Source organism: Tachyglossus aculeatus, chromosome 9 (assembly GCF_015852505.1).
Source record: "Tachyglossus aculeatus isolate mTacAcu1 chromosome 9, mTacAcu1.pri, whole genome shotgun sequence".
NCBI lineage: Eukaryota > Metazoa > Chordata > Mammalia > Monotremata > Tachyglossidae > Tachyglossus > Tachyglossus aculeatus.
Window position 1 is genome coordinate 13,951,889 of NC_052074.1, and position 17,180 is coordinate 13,969,068.

At 42.4% G+C, this 17,180-nt stretch overlaps 1 protein-coding gene across 2 annotated transcripts in view; it reads right to left on the reverse strand.

The window, feature by feature from the left end:
* Positions 1–10,588: 10,588 nt before the first annotated feature.
* The window catches only part of FBXO48 (F-box protein 48), a 57,802-nt gene continuing 51,210 nt past the window's right edge, over positions 10,589–17,180 (reverse strand). For both annotated transcript variants that reach the window (XM_038751446.1, XM_038751445.1), the window contains exons 2-3: positions 13,939–14,265; positions 10,589–11,735 (exon numbers count right to left, since the gene is read on the reverse strand). In XM_038751446.1, coding sequence (XP_038607374.1) covers positions 11,574–11,735; positions 13,939–14,226 — 450 coding nt within the window. In that variant the 5' untranslated portion in view covers positions 14,227–14,265 and the 3' untranslated portion in view covers positions 10,589–11,573. The remainder of the gene's footprint in view (positions 11,736–13,938; positions 14,266–17,180) is intronic.

Genomic DNA, 17,180 nt, shown 5'->3' on the forward strand with positions numbered 1-17,180 from the left:
TAAGATCCAATGGCCCCCAAATCCAGTGTTTGATCATAATAATAATAATAACTTTGGTATTTGTTAAGTGCTTACTATGTGCCAAGCATTGTTCTAAGCGCTGTGGTAGATACCAGATAGTCAGGTTGTCCCGCATGGGGCTCACAGTCTTAATCCCCATTTTACAGATGAGGTAACTGAGGCACAGAGAAGTTAAATGGCTTGCCCAAGGCCACACAGCAGAGAAGTGGCAGAGCCAAGATTAGAACCCACATCGTATGACTCCCAAGCCCGGGCTCTTTTCACTAAGCCATGCTGCTTCTCAGTGATGCATTCACTGCAGGGCTGTTAAGAGGTCTCTTTCTGAATTTCTGGTTACACAAAGTGAAAAATTTCCAGTGCTGGGAGGTAGGGGAAAACCCTCTTGATGTTCCAGATTATTTAACTTTAAAAGCATAGTAAAAATGCTCCTAACCACAAATAGTCTTCTGCTAGTGGTGGTACCAGATAGAGTGGCTGCTATTGAAAGTTTCCGTATAATGAAAGACATAAAATATGCTTTGTGAATGAAAACATTAATGAATGATTTGTCCCCAAGACCCCACAGCAAATCCCCACTCTTCCTGGCCATCCTAAATTCTGGGTTAGATACAAGCTAATCCGGTTGGACACGGTCCCTGCCTACAAAGGACTCGGTCTTAATCCCCATTTTACAGATGAGGTAACTGAGGCACAGAGAAATTAATTTTTTTAATAAAATTAATTATTAATTAATTAATAAATTAATGAAATAGAAATTGGAGAAGCAGCGTGGCTCAGTGGAAAGAGCACGGGCTTTGGAGTCAGAGGTCATCATCATCAATCGTATTTATTGAGCGCTTACTGTGTGCAGAGCACTGTACTAAGCGCTTATGGGTCATGTGTTCGAATCCCTGCTCCGCCACTTGTCAGCTGTGAGACCTTGGGCAAGCCACTTAACTTCTCTGTGCCTCAGTTACCTCATCTGTAAAATGAGATTAAGACTGTGAGCCCCACGTGGGACAACCTGATCACCTTGTATCCCCCCAGCGCTTAGAACAGTGCTTTGCACATAGTAAGTGCTTAATAAATGCCATTATGAAAAAATTAAATGACTTGCCCAAGGTCACACAGCAGACAAGTGGCACAGCCGGGACTAGAAACCAGGTCCTTCTGATTCCTGGGTCTGTGCTGTAGCCATTAGGCCATGCTGCCCCTCAGGCAATGCCCAACTCCATGTCTGTGCCCCTTTCCATGCCCCTCTCCCAAGCCAGCTCTCTTCTAGTCCTTGGGCTGTTTCTTGGCCAAAAATTCCTAACGCACACACATGGGGAATTACCAATAATCGACCAACACTCTTGTTGCAATAACACAGCATGCGGCATACACACCAGTGGTATTAATTGGTAGCTTACTATAACAATAGCAATTGTGGGATTGGTTAAGCACTTACTATGTCAAGTACTGGGGTAAATACAATTCAGTCAGACCTAGTCTCTGTCCTACATGGGGCTCCCAATTTGAGAGGGAGTGAGAACAGGCATTTCATCCCCATTTTACATAGGAGGTCACTGAGGCAGAGAAAAGTTAAGTGACTTGCCTAAGGCTACGTAACAGGCAAATGGCAGAGCCAGAATTATAACCATGTCTCCTCATTCCCAGTTCTTTGCTCAATTCACTAAGCCTCGTTGCTTCCCAAGTGCAGATAGATACAGCAAAACCTGTATTTGAAGATCACCTGTCAATGAGATCACTTTCTTCGGGGACCACAAGAATTGAGTACCTATTTGAATCAATCAATCAATCGTATTTATTGAGCACTTATTTATTGAGCTTCCCTCCTCCTTTCCTTTCTCCTTCCTTCCTCCTTTCCCTTCTCCTTCCCTCCTCCTTCCCCCCTCCTTCCCCATCTCCTTCCCTCCTCTTTTCCCATCTCCTTTCCTCCTCCTTTCCTATCTCCTTCCCTTCTCCTTTCCTCCTCCTTCCCCTCCTCCTTCCCCATCTCCTTCCCTCCTCTTTTCCCATCTCCTTTCCTCCTCCTTTCCTATCTCCTTCCCTTCTCCTTTCCTCCTCCTTCCCCTCCTCCTTCCCCATCTCCTTCCCTCCTCCTTTCCCATCTCTTTTAGACTGTGAGCCCACTGTTGGGTAGGACTGTCTCTATATGTTGCCAACTTGTACTTCCCAAGCGCTTAGTACAGTGCTCTGCACACAGTAAGCACTCAATAAATACGATTGGTGATGATGATGATGACTTACTGTGTGCAGAGTACTTGGGAAGTACAAGTTGGCAACATATAGAGACAGTCCCTACCCAACAGTTGGCTCACAGTCTAAAAGGGGGAGACAGAGAACAAAAACAAACATACTAACAAAATAAAATAAATAGAATAGATATGTACAAGTAAAATAGAGTAACAAATATGTAATAAATATGTACAAACATATATACATATATACAGGATATACATATATACAGGATATACAAATATACCCATATATTTGAAGTTATGCATATCTATGCATTTGCATATGAAATAAATAGGTTTTCCCCTCTCTCTCTTTCGTTCTCTGTGCCCTACATATAGCTACTACTGTATATATGGTAAAGGCATAGTCTATGATACAGACAAAATCAGCGTGACCTAATGGAAAGAGCAGGGCCTGGGGGTCCTAGGACCTAGGTTCCGAATCCCAGCCCTGAGGCCAGCTTTCTCTTTAAAAGCAGGGATTTTAGCTTTCCCAAGTAGCCAGACATTTTTTTTATTATTATATTAATAAAAAATAATAATGGTACTTGTTAAGCACTTGTTAAAAGTGCTTACTGTGTTTTTTATAGCCATAAAAATGCTACTTGATCACCCTAGCCTCAGGCTAACGGCTCTCTGGTGGACAAAGGAAGGCAGTGTACATTCGATTGTGCATGTACACTTAGCATTTCCATAACATGCATTTCCTCTTCACAGTTTGGATTAAACATCGTTAGGAATTTATTTTTTATTATTATTATCATTAATAATGTAGTAATAATAACTGTATTTGTTAAGCAACTTACTATGTGCCAAGCACTGTACTAAGCACTGGAGTAGATACAAGATAATCAGGTTGGATCCAGTCCATGCCCCATATGGAGCTCACAATATAAGTAGGAGGCAGAACAGAGCCCCCTCCTTCCTCTCCCCCTCTCCGTCCCCCCCACCCTACCTCCTTCCCCTCCCCACAGCACCTGTATACATGTTTGTATAGATGTATTACTCTATTTATTTTACTTGTACATATTTACTATTCTATTTATTTTATTTTCTTAGTATGTTTTGTTGTCTGTCTCTCCCTTCTAGACTATGAGCCCATTGTTGGGTAGGGACCGTCTCTATCTGTTGCCAACTTGTACTTCCCAAGCACTTAGTACAGTGCTTTGCACACAGTAAGCACTCAATAAATATGATTGAATGAATGAACAGGTATTGAATCTCCATTTTACAGATGAGGAAACTGAGGCACAGAGAAGTTATGCGACGTGCCCAAGATCACACAGCAGGCAAATGGTGAAGCGAGGATTAGAATCCAGGTCTTCCAACTTCCAGGCCCACGACTTATCCAATAAGCTACGCTCCTTCCCATGTTACTTCCTTTAGCTGAGTATCCCACTTCCAAAGGGAAGAGGAATGTGTCCCAAGTGGATAATATCATTTTGGCTTATTAGGACCCGGATTTGGATTCTGTTGCTTTACTAACATTGCCTGCAAGGAAAGCTATAGGAGGCACCAAAATGTTGCCACTCAAGATTCATTATCACCCTCACTGTGACCAGAGAAGGGAAGCGTCCAGTAGAATAGAACTATTCTATTCATTCATTCAATCATATTTACTGAGCGCTTACTGTGTGCAGAGCACTGTACTAAGCGTTTGGTAAGTACAAGTTGGCAACATATAGAGACGGTCCCTACCCAACAATGGGCTCACAGTCTTGAAGGGGGAGACAGACAACAAAACATGTGGACAGGTGTCAAGTCATCAGAATAAATAGAAGTAAAGCTGCTTTGCACATAGTAAGCGCTTAACAAATACCATTATTATTATTATCTCAATCAATGTCAATCAAATGTATTTACTGGGCACTTACCATGTGCGGAGAGAGTGTTGTACTAAATGCCTGGGACAGTATACTACTGGAGAGTTGGTATCAATCAATCAACCAATCTTATTGAGCGCTTACTATATGCAGAGCACTGTACTAAGCGCTGGGGAGAGTACGATACAACAGAATTAGCAGACACGGTCTCTGTCCATAATGAGCTACAGCCTAGAGCGGAGGGGCAGACATTAATAAGAATTCACGTTCCCTGCTCCTCAGATCTCTTAGAACAAGGGGGTTAAATTCCCTGCTCTGTGCCCGGCACGAAGCACGTAAGTGTCTCTTCTGACGTTCAATCAGTGGAATTTGTTGAGCGCTGACTGTGTGCAGAGCACTGTACTACATGCTTGGGAGAGGATGAGAGTGAATTTCATCATCAGCTTTTCCAGGGCAGCCCACAGTGAGGTAAGGAATGAGACTGCAACTAAAAACTGTTTGATCTGGCAGGGTGGGGTGCTTTGAACACCCTGTGGTAAGAATGACTAGATTTTTCTTCTGATTAGTCACGGCTTTGCTGCTCACAGGGAGAAGGATCTTATGATGAAGGGGGTTAAATGCTTCTCGCCTCTTGAAACTTATGACCTCAGCCCCAACATCCTGTTCACGCTGGCTTGCAGTCTGCTCCTCTGGAACTAAAGCATCACTGGGCAGTAGAATCAAAGCAAAGATCTTTAACCCCCAAGTTTATGGAAGGCTCTCAGTGATAACAATCCTGGTTCTTGCTATGCACTTACTACACACCAAGCACTTGGGTAGATAGAATCAAAGCAGTCGCAGTCCTGAGTGGGGCTCACAGTTCTAAGACGAAGGGAGTACGGGTTCGCAATCCCCATTTGACACGTGAGGCAACTGAGGCCCGGAGGAGTTAAGTGACTTGCCAGGTCACAGGGCAGCAAGTGGAAGAGGAGGGATTGGAACCCAGGTCTCCTGACGTCCAGACTAACGCTCTTTCCCCCAGGCCGTACTGCCTCTGGCGCAAAGTGAAAGAACTGTGTCCCTTGGAAGCCGTCCGGAAGGGCAGGTGGATGGACTGAATTGAAATACTCTGTAGACTCTTGGGTCACATCTTGGCCTAAGGGCTGTCTAGTTCCCTTCTGCGTCATCTATGCACTTGGACTTGTTACTTTTGGGCATCTGCTATTCACCCCACCCTAAACCCCACAGCACCAACGTACATATCTTTAAAATATATATTATAAATTACTTATTTATATTAATCTGTCTCCCCCTCTAGATGATAAGCTCGTTGTAAACAGGGAACATGTCTGTTAACTCTGTTGTAGTGCACTCTCCCAAGGTTTTAGTACAGTGCTCTTCACATAGTAAGTGCTCAATAAATACCACTGATTGATTGATTCACTGAAGCTACTTAGGGGGTTTTGTAATGATGTCTTCATCTCTCTCTCAACTTCTAAAGCCCAACTATAATTCACATTTCATTCATTCAATATTATTTATTGAGCACTTACTGTCCGCAGAGAACTGTACTAAGCACTTGGGAGAGTACAATACAATAAACTGACACATTCCCTGCCCAAAATGAGCTTACAGTTTAGTCTCCTTCAGGAAGCCTTAATCCCAATTAATCAACATCATCAATTCATATTAATATTTTCTCATTTTCCCTCCATGCTGCATCACCTAAGCACTTGAGTCCATACCCCTTTAAGCATGTTTCTCATTCCCACCCCCAACCTCTAGAGCATTAAAGTATGTATCTATATACTCAGTGGCTTACCCTACCTGTATTTAATATCAGTCTCCCCGTCTCGATTGAAAGCTCTGTGAAGACAGGAATCATGTCTACATACTCCATTGTACTCTTCCAAGTGCTCAGTACAGCATTCTGCCCAAGGTAAGTACTCAATAACTACCATTGATTGATTTATTGATTTCCAAGAGTCTTGAGCTAGCCCAGTGAACAGAACAGTTGGAATCAAATAAAAAGAAATGAGACAAATGGGAAAGGACAGTAATGACTGTGGACAGCAGGGAATGTGTCTACCAACTCTGTTATATTGTGCTCTCTCAAGCACTTACTACAGTGTTCTGCACAAAGCAAATGCTCAATAAATACGATTGATTGATTGTTTGGTGGACGTTCCTGTTGTAAATGAGCGACGAGTCTCAGCCCAGTCACCAAAGCTGCAGACTGAGAGCCTGCGTGTGAGCTCTTTGTTGGGAGGGAATGTCTTTGCCAACCGCCTTATTGAGCTCTCTCAAGAGCTTAGTAAAGAGCTAGTAAGCGCTTGATACGATTGATTGATTGCTTGAAGGAAATGATGATTCTAGTGGTTTGTGAAGTGCCACTGCTACACTCTCTCATCTTTGTCCTGGCTGCCTGAATTGCTGCCTCCTAGTAGACATTTGTGAAGTCACTGCCTGAGGAAGTGCAGGGCTCACTCATTCATTTATTCATTCAATCATATTTATTGAGCGCCTAATGTGTGCAAAGCACTATACTATGCGCTTGGGCTCCTGGGTGTATGGGCAAACTAATGTCAATGGGGAATAAGGGAGGGCACACATGCTCAGTGCCTGTAGGTTAACAACCCGGGGTTCAAATCTTCAAAGTACTCAGATGATATTATTGACACATGATATGCAAAGGCGTTTTTTCAATTCAGTCTTCTGAACACCTCAAACTACACACCCAATAACTTGCACTGTGATGCAGCAATTGTAGATGTAAGTTATAGTCATCATGCTGCTTATTTCATTCATTCAATCGTATTTATTGAGCGCTTACTGTATGCAGGGCACTGTACTAAGCAGTTGGGAAGTACAAGTTCATTTAAAAATTGATTTTCTTAAGTTATCCCCATCCTTTTATAGCCCTAGTATACCATCATCTCATTATATTCAGAGACATTAAAAAAAAAACTAGGTAGTTTCCCCTTTTACAGAGCCTGAGATGACCAGAATGACCACTCCAGTATTTAATATTCCATGTCTCCTAATAATAATAATAATAATAATAATGACATTTATTAAGCGCTTACTATGTGCAAAGCACTGTTCTAAGCACTGGGGAGATTACAAGGGGATCAGGTTGTCCCACGGGGGGCTCACAGTCTTAATCCCCATTTTACAGTTGAGGTAACTGAGGCACAGAGAAGCTAAGTGACTTGCCCAAAGTCACCCAGCTGACAAGTGGTGGAGCTGGGATTTGAACCCATGACCTCTGACTCCAAAGCCCGTGCTCTTTCCACTGAGCCACGCTGCTCCTCTGATAGCTTAAAGTTCAGGAAATGATGTGCTGCAATTTGCAGTTCAACCTAATGTAGTTAGCCAAGTAGGGCATAGAGTACATTTCCTTGTGAAGACTAGTTTGGTATAACAAAAATAGATAAATGAAAGAACAAAGGAAGTGAGAAAACATGTAAAAAAAAAGAGCTGTATAATTAGGATCGGAAATTAAACGAGGTGTGAGGTGCAGACCAAATGCTAAATATTTGTAATCTGTAATTAATTTTAATGTCAGCCTCCCACACTAGAGTGTAAGCTCCTCAGGGGCAGGGATCATGTCTACAGACTCTCTTTCATTGTACTTTCCCAATTGTTTAGTACAATGCTCTGCACATAGGGGCTACTCAATAAATAATATTGATTGATTGATAGTCAAACAACCATTCAACAGGGAGTACTAGCATTGGGAGAGTTGTGGTCTGTATAGTGATGGAATAAATCAGGTTTCAGGCTGCTGGAACAGCATGCTTTGAGATAAAAGGATAAGAACCTTTGTAGCCAATGAAAATGATAGGGTTCTGTTAGAGAAAGTAAGATATTGCCTTCAGGTAAAATGGATCAATGCTAAACTTTGGAATACTCAGTTAAGAGTAGAGACTACCACTCTCTCCACCTTTAAAGTCTTATTGAATTCACATCTCCTCCAATGGAGGAGAGGTGATGTGGCCAAATGGAACGAGCATGGGCCAAAGCAATCCCAGCTTTGCCAACTGCTTGTTCTGTGAGTTTGGAAAAGTCACTTAAAACTTCTCTATGCCTGTTTCCTCAACTGTAAAATGGTGATCCAAAACCTGTTCTCCCTCCTACTTGCGGGACAGAGGCTGTGTCCAATGTGATTAATTGTACCAACCCCAGCACTGAGAATAATGCTTGACACCTAGTAAGTGCTTAAATACCATGAGAAAGAGGCCTTCCCCAACTAAGCCCTAATTTCCTCTATTACTTCTCCCTCTCTGTGTCACCCTTGCACTTGGATTTGTAACCTTCATTCTTCACCCTCATCCTCATAGCGCTATGCACTTATCCATAATGTATATTTATTAATATCTGTCTCCTCCTCTAGACTGTAAGTTCCTTGTGGGCCAGAAACATGTCTACCAACTGTGTGATATTGTACTCTCCCAAGCACTTAGTACAGTGTTGTGCACTCAGTAAACGCTTAACCAATACATTTAATTTGATTATGCTGCCCATACCATGCAAATTAACTTTTCAAGCTCTGAGATTTTCTTCTGCTGTTGCCTATGTCCCATCTTTGAGCAAAGATTATTTTTACACAATGATGAAATACAAAAACCTGTATTGATGTTGGAGAATTTCCTATGATGAGAGGACACTTTTAATTATTCAGCTCTTCTTTAAATATGTTGTCTCAATATTTGCATTTTACAGACCACAAGAAAGTCTCTCTCCATACTCGCTGAAAGATACTCTATTTGTTCTGATGACTTGACACCTGTCCACATGTTTTGTTTTGTTGTCTGTCTCCCCCTTCTAGACTGTGAGCCGTTGTTGGGAAGGGACCGTCTCTATATGTTGCCAACTTGTACTTTCGAAGCGCTTAGTACAGTGCTCTGCACCCAGTAAACGCTCAATAAATATGATTGAATGAATGATCTACATGGCATTGCTGACAACAGACAGGGTAGGCATGTGCATATGGGGCCTCGGTGGGTGGGTGAGTGATGGAATAAAGCTCTAGACAGATTCAGTGTAAACTTGGAAATAAAGGAAAAGTAGAATCGGATTGGGAGGAAATGTAGCTTCGAAGACATTCACTTAGTACACAGTAAGCGCTCAACAAATACGACTGAATGAATGAATTTTAAAGATCTTGGTAAAACAGCTAGTTGTTCCTACATGAAGGAGACAGTGTTTGACAGGAGTCTTTGTTTTGTTATTTTAAGGATTCCCAACAGCTAGTTGTTCCTACCTGAAGGAGAGAATGTTTGACAGTGGTCCTTGTTTGTTATTTTAAGGATTCCCAACAGCTAGTTGTTCCTACCTGAAGGAGAGAATGTTTGACAGTGGTCCTTGTTTGTTATTTTAAGGATTCCCAACAGCTAGTTGTTCCTACCTGAAGGAGAGAATGTTTGACAGTGGTCCTTGTTTTGTTGTTTTAAGGATTCCCAACAGCTAGTTGTTCCTACCTGAAGGAGAGAATGTTTGACAGTGGTCCTTGTTTTGTGATATTAAGGATTCCCACTAAGTGGCGCTAGGAGCCTGGCTTAGAGAAAGTTACAGGAAAATAATTATTGCAATTGTGATTTCTCTGATCTTCCCAAAGCACTTTAGGGAGGTAGCTAAGTGCCTACAGATAAAGCTCCAGTAATCGAAATCTAATTTTGACAAACAGACTCGGAGTAATTAGATTTTGGATTTTTTTGCGGTATTTGTTAAGCGCCACGCACTGTACAAAGCACCGGGCTAGATACCTTGATTCTATCGGATTTATTGAGCACTTGCAGTGTGCAGAGCACACGGGGAGAGTACAATACAACAGTACAACACAGTCCATGTCCCATATGGTGCTCATAGTCTTAATCTCCATTTTACAGATGAGGTAACTGAGGCACAGGGAAGTCAGGTGACTTGTCCAAGGTCATTCAGCAGACAGGTGGTGGAGCCGGGATCGGAACTTGGACCCGAGGTCCATCCACTAGGCCACACTGCTTTTCTTGCTTCCTGTTTAATCCCTCATTTCCCCTACACATCTTCTCCTCTGCATCACATTACAGCTTGTAACCCCTTAAGCATACTGATGCTCCTCTCCCCCCCCCCCCGACCCCACGGCATGACACTCAAGGATGTACTTGAGTATATTCTTATACTCTATTTCCTGTGTCAATTGTTTTAATGTCTAGCTCCCTCATAGGCCATAAGCTCCATGTAAGCGTAAAATAAATACCACGAATGATTCATTCATTCATTCATTCATTCAATTGTACTTATGAGCGCTTATTGTGTGCAGAGTACTGTATTAAGCACTTGGGAGAGTACAATGCAACAATAAATGGACACATTTTCTGCCCACAAGGAGCTTGATGATAGGTGGGGATTGTATCTACCCACTCAACTGCACCGTACTTTCCCAAGTGGTTTGTATAGCACTGTGCCCACAATAAGTGCTCAATAAATACCACTGATTGCTCAAATCCCTCTAACGACGAATTTTGAATCTCATACGATGACCACCTTTCTGAAAATGAGTTGTTTTTCCAGGTATGATTTAATAAATAGCACCAAACTATTTGCGTTTAATACCACTTACACCGACACTTTGAGTGTCGAAAATCACGGGCTCTTATGAACGGGAATCTGCTGAGGCTCACCATCCAGTCCCCTTGCTGATGTTCTTCCCTTGGAGCCGGTTCTTGTCATTTGGCTCTTCTCTCCAGTGAACGGCTCACAAAAGCTTCCTGCTTCCTCAGTGGTCACTGGTGCGTCCGCACGAGGTGACGCATCGTATCGAATTAGAAGGAACAGCCTCAACAAAAAACACACCAAACCGTATTTCCAAATGGTTCAACAGCCTTGTTTCGAGTAGGTGGAAGTCGAATTTCTGACTGACTCTTTTCTTCCTTGGCATCGTGGGGGTCATTGGTTTCAGTCTTGTGACTCAGTCCTACGCGGGTCCATCGTTCGACCAGGAGCATGCCCTATCTGCAGTAGGGCGCAGAAGCATCCGCTGCCCATTAGCTGCCTGTTTTACTTCCCTCGGGGCCTATGTCTGCCTCGGATTGGAAACTCACCCCGATAAATTAGCTTAGAAGCAGCTGTGGCCTAGTGGAAAGAGTGGGGTCACAGGATCTGCCTGGACCTCTTCCACCCCCACTTGTTGGACACCTTGAGGAAGAAAAAAAATCTGCTAAAATGCACTTGGCTTGTGCAGATTTGGCTTCTAAGTAGCAAACACAAACTAAACTCAGATGGCTTCCCATTATTACAAGCGGAATTTTTAAAATAGATCCATGAGATTATTTAAATCATTTGACTAGAAAGGTATTTAAAAAATAAAATGTGTTGAGTTTTAAGCTGTACAATAAAAACCTGCCACATAAGAGCTTTTTTCTGATAAAGTGCAAGATAAAAATAAATTAAGCTTAAAATTTCATAAAATGTTCCCACAAGCTTTCTTCTATTTACAGATAATGGATAAATAAATAAAATGTTGTTCCCTAAGAGTCAGTTAGGTTTATCTTTCAAGTTCTGCTTCTAGAATTTCTCCCCACGTATCTGCGTCCATAGGACACATGTTTTTTTCGGGAAGGCTAATGGGAGAAGAAACGTTACTGTATCTGCCACTCAGCCATTCGTGCTTCACTTTGCTCTTCCAATAATTCCTCAGAAGTGTGACCTGAAAGAGGAAACAAAAGCCAAAGAAAACGAATGGATGAAAATGAAACAACGAAAAAAAATCCGTTTATTGAAAAGAGAAAATGAGGATATACAAACGTTGGATCCTGCATTATTAGAAAATGTTGGATCCAGCGCTTAGAATAGTGCTTTGCACGTAGTAAGCGCTTAATAAATGCCATTATTATTATTATTATTACTATTGAGCTTCCAGACATTTAAAGTAGGTTTACAGTAGATCAATCTATTGTAAGATTGATTGTAAGCTTGATTGTAAGCTTCTGGAGGGCAAGGGTTGTGTCTAAGAACGTGGTTCTACAATCCCACGTGCTAAGTACAGAGCTCTGCCCAGAGCAGACACTCAGTTAATACTGTATTATCAGAAATTTTTGGTAGAAAACTAGGAAAGAGATAGGAAACAAGAGGATAAAGATCCATTTCATTCATTCAATCGTATTGATCGAGCCTACTGTGTGTGGAGCACTGTACTAAGCGCTTGGAAAGTACACAATAAAGAGAGACAATCCCTGCCCACACTGGGCATTTTCAGGATGGAAGAGAAGTGTGTCCAGTTGGGGCCTCCCGGAAATCAATGCTCAGATTAGGTTTGTTTAACATCTTTATAAATGCTTCGCACACACTAAAGGCTCACGGGATACGACTGAATGAATGAAATGATCTGGAACGGGGAGTGGCAGTGAAATCTCCACACCTGCAGAAGGCCCAGAAGTCTTCTAAGTGGGGAAATGCCACACAGATGGTCATTAACTTCCAGGTCACTTAAGAATGCTGAGAGAGCTGTAAAAGGCTAGATAAACTTCAAGGCAAGCAGGCAATGGGCCTACTAAACACAGAACGGCATCAGCGAGCAAATCAAAGGGCAGGGCTTTGCTATTCTTTTATGGTATTTGTGAAGTGCTTACTATGTGCCTGGCACCGTACTAAGCAATGGGGGTGATACAAGCTGATCAGGTTGGACACAGTCTGTGGCTCACAGTCTTAATCCCCATTTGATCCCCAGATGAGGAATTGGAGGCACAGAGAAGTGAAGTGACTTGTCCAAGGTCACGCAGCAGACAAGTGGTGGAGCTGGGATTAGAATGTGGGTCCTTCAGACTCCTAGGGCCGCGCTCTACCCACTAGGCATTGATACTTCTGAGCTATTAAATATAACCATGAGACACCTGCACTTGGAAATACAGAGTGCTCTTCTAATACGCACATTTTAGGAAGGACCGATGACAAAGTTGCAGAGCGGCGTAAGCTAGGAATCCTTTTTTCCACTTGGCTTCTCTAATACTATCATCCTTACCACCAGTAGAATTTACTGAGCACTTACTATGGGCAGAGGGGTGAGTACCATATAGCAGAGTTGGCAAACTCCCTGCCCACAGTGAGCTTACAGTTTAGAGGCATCTACTGTCTACTGCAGATAACAATCATCAGGCCCCTCATGGAGGATGGGTATCCTCTTGGTTCTCCGACCTAAGGCAGGCAGGAATGGGGGCCACGGTGGCACGGCACCTCCAAATGTGAGCCCATCCCACAGAAGAGAGGGGAAAGGTCTGATCATCATCATCATCAATCGCATTTATTGAGCGCTTAATGTGTGCAGAGCACTGTACTAAGCGCTTGGGAAGTACAAGTTGGCAACATATATCACGTTACAGCAGGTGAACTGGGGGGTGGGAGGCAAAGAGAGGGACTTGGAAGGTCGAAGAGGACTTCCCCCTCCCAGCCCCTCAGCACTTATGTCCCTATCATCTATTTGCATTAATCTGTCTCCCCCCTCAACCCAGCCTCTAAACCGTAAACTCGTTGTGGGCAAGGATGTATCTGTTTATGGTTGTAATGTATTCTCCCAAGCGCTTAGTACAGGGCTCTGCACACAGTAAGCGCTCAATAAATACGATTGAATGAATTAATGATGGAGGTAGAATGAAAGAGACATAGGCAGATGGTACGACAGAGGCAGACGATGTAGCAGGAAAAGAAAGTTGGTGTCACAGAGAAAGACCTTAACCATTTTGGCCTTTCCTGAAGAACCGATAGGTAAACAGTTCTGTGCAGCTTCCCCAACAATTAATACAGCGCTCTACACATTATGGATACTTGATACTTACGAAGATGTTGATGGTGTTGATAAATGCCAGTTCCTTTTCCTCAAGCACCGTCTACAACACGCCAATAAAATTTCAACTTACCCTCCACGAATACCCATTTCCTCGATCACCATCAATTTCTTTCTGGCAGATGGCTCGGACAGTCAAACAGTGGTGCTTCCATAAGTAGTCGCTCTTTTCAATGGCTTGGTTCCACCTTTTGCAAGTCATCGCGGCCTTGCATAAACTCTGGATGTCAAGTTTACTAAAAATTTGAAACGTGACTTCTGGAGGTAGCACTTCAACAAAGTCTTCTTTACTTTCTTTCTTCTTATCAGTATTTGATTCTTTCTCCACTGGATGACTATTCCTTTTGGAGTTTTTCTGCATAGTTTAATGTCTTGGCTGATGAAAAATTATATCTGGGACCTAAAACACAGGGTTGAAAAATGTCAATTTTTTTTCCATCACATTTCAGACTATATTTATGGGTTTTCCTTTTAAATTTCAATTTTTGAATTGAAATGAAAGAGTCCAGTTTGACAAAAAATGATCTTCCAATTCTTATTAAAATCCTTATTTTTAACAGTGAAGAATGTTCCATTCAATTTTCAGTAACTACATAGTTTGACAAGAAAGTCACAGATTTCACAGTAAATCTGTGAAATTTAGTTCTGTTAAGTTACTGAAAAATTTGGTTATGTGCTTTCTAGGGAAATTGTTTGGGATTACCCTTCAATTTTTGAATTGGATTTAGGGATGACGGGGCACTTATGAGCCCTAAATGAACCATGTGAAATTGTTTGGTTTGAGGAAAGCTATAGGCACTGATACCATTTGAAACAATCAAAAGGCATATAAAGCTGTTTCTAAATGTAGTTTCTGAACTACTCACTTCCCAACTGTCCTCCTTTTCACAGAAATTCAAATAAGTAGCAAAAACCCCAATTCTAATCCAACAATGGTACTTTTTGAGCAGCTGCTGTGTGCAAAGCACTGTACTAAGAGCTTGGGAGAACATTACAGTTGGTACACATGATTCTTGCCCTTACTGGAATTTATAGTGTAATTTTTTTTTTTTTTAGCAGCTGCCTCCTCCTGCTTAGATTGTAAAGTCTTCTAATTCTATTGAACTCTCCCAACATTTAGTGTTCTGTACACAAAAGGTGTTCAAAGAGTACTACAGATTAAGCAATTTTAAGCTCCTTGAGGGCAGCAATTGTGTCTACCAACTGTTGTATTGACTCTCCCAAGCACTCAGTACAGTGCTCTGCACAGTAAGCACTTAATACCACTGAGTGACACAAAGGGAATATATTACCACCGCAAAGATTAAACAAGAGTTTGTGTTTTTTAATTGACCCCATCAACTCAGCGATTCTGTACCCGATTTTCTGCAATGTTTGCAAACTGCTTTCTTTTCGCTGTTTTTGGCCCACTTTTGCTGGGCAGGAGATAAATTAATTTCGTGAATGCCTGGGAAATTACCACCCAACCTTGCTACTCTGGTTATGTAGATAAGGGGCACTTAGTCACTTAAAACTATCAATCATGGACCTCTCGCAAATAACTTTACCACGTTTTACGCCTAATTTTCCGGAGTCCGGAACTGCTTAATAAATGCCATTCACTCATTCAATCGTATTTATTGAGCGCTTACTGTGTGCAGAGCACTGTACTAAGCGCTTGGGAAGTACAAGTTGGCAACATATAGAGATGGTCCCTACCCAACAACGGGCTTCCAGTCTAGAAGGGGGAGACAGACAACAAAACAAAACCTGTGGACAGGTGTCAAGTCATCAGAATAAATAGAAGTAAAGCCAGATGCACATCATTAACAAAATAAACAGAATAGTAAATATATAAAAGTAAAATAAATAGAGTAATAAATCTGTACAAACATATATACAGGTGCTGTGGGGAGAGGGAGAGGAAAGAGGGGGCTCAGTCTGGGAAGGCCTGCATTATTATTGTAACCTCCCCAGCGCTTAGAACAGTGCTTTGCACATAGTAAGTGCTTAATAAATGCCATCATTATTATTATTATCTACCCCAGCGCTTAGGACAGTGCTTGGCACATAGTAAGTGCTTAATAAATGCCATCATTATTATTATTATCTACCCCAGCGTTTAGAACAGTGCTTGGCACATAGTGTAAAGAGCCCGGGCTTTGGAGTCAGAGGTCAGGGGTTCAAATCCCGGCTCCGCCAACTGTCAGCTGTGTGACTTTGGGCTAGTCACTTCACTTCTCTGGGCCTCAGTTACCTCATCTGTAAAATGGGGATGAAGACTGTGAGCCCATCCATGGGACAACCTGATCACCTTGTAACCTCCCCAGTGCTTAGAACAGCGCTTGGCATATAGTACACACTTAATAAATGCCATCATTATTATTAGAACAGTGCTTGGCACATAGTAAGCGCTTAATAAATGTTATCATTATTACTATAAACAAAATAAATAGGAGAGTAAAATAGAGTAATAAGCAGCGTGGCTCAGTGGAAAGAGCCCGGGCTTTGGAGTCAGAGGTCATGGGTTCAAATCTCAACTCCGCCAACTGTCAGCTGTGTGACTTTGGGCAAGTCACTTCACTTCTCGGGGCCTCAGTTACCTTATCTGTAAAATGGGGATGAAGAGTCTGAGCCCCCCGTGGGACAACCTCATCACCTTGTAACCTCCCCAGCACTCAGAACAGCGCTCTGCACATAGTAAGTGATTAATAAATGTCATTATTATTATTATCAGAACAGTGCTTGGCAAACAGTAAGCGCTTAATAAATGCCATCATTATTATTACTATAAACAAAATAAATAGGATAGTAAAATAGAGTAATAAGCAGCGTGGCTCAGTGGAAAGAGCCCGGGCTTTGGAGTCAGAGGTCATGGGTTCAAACCCCGGCTCCGCCAACTGTCAGCTGTGTGACTTTGGGAAAGTCACTTCACTTCTCCGGGCCTCAGTTCCCTCATCCGTAAAATGGGGATGAAGCCTGTGAGCCCCCCGTGGGACAACCTCATCACCTTGCAACCTCCCCAGTGCTTAGAACAGCGCTTGGCACATAGTAAGCGCTTAATAAATGCCATCATTATTATTAGAACAGTGCTTGGCACATAGTAAGCGCTTAATAAATGCCATCATTATTATTACTATAAACAAAACAAATAGGATAGTAAAATAGAGTAATAAGCAGCGTGGCTCAGTGGAAAGAGCCCGGGCTTCGGAGTCAGAGGTCATGGGTTCAAATCCCGGCTCCGCCAACTGTCAGCTGTGTGACTTTGGGCCAGTCACTTCACTTCTCCGGGCCTCAGTTCCCTCATCTGTAAAATGGGGATGAAGACTGTGAGCC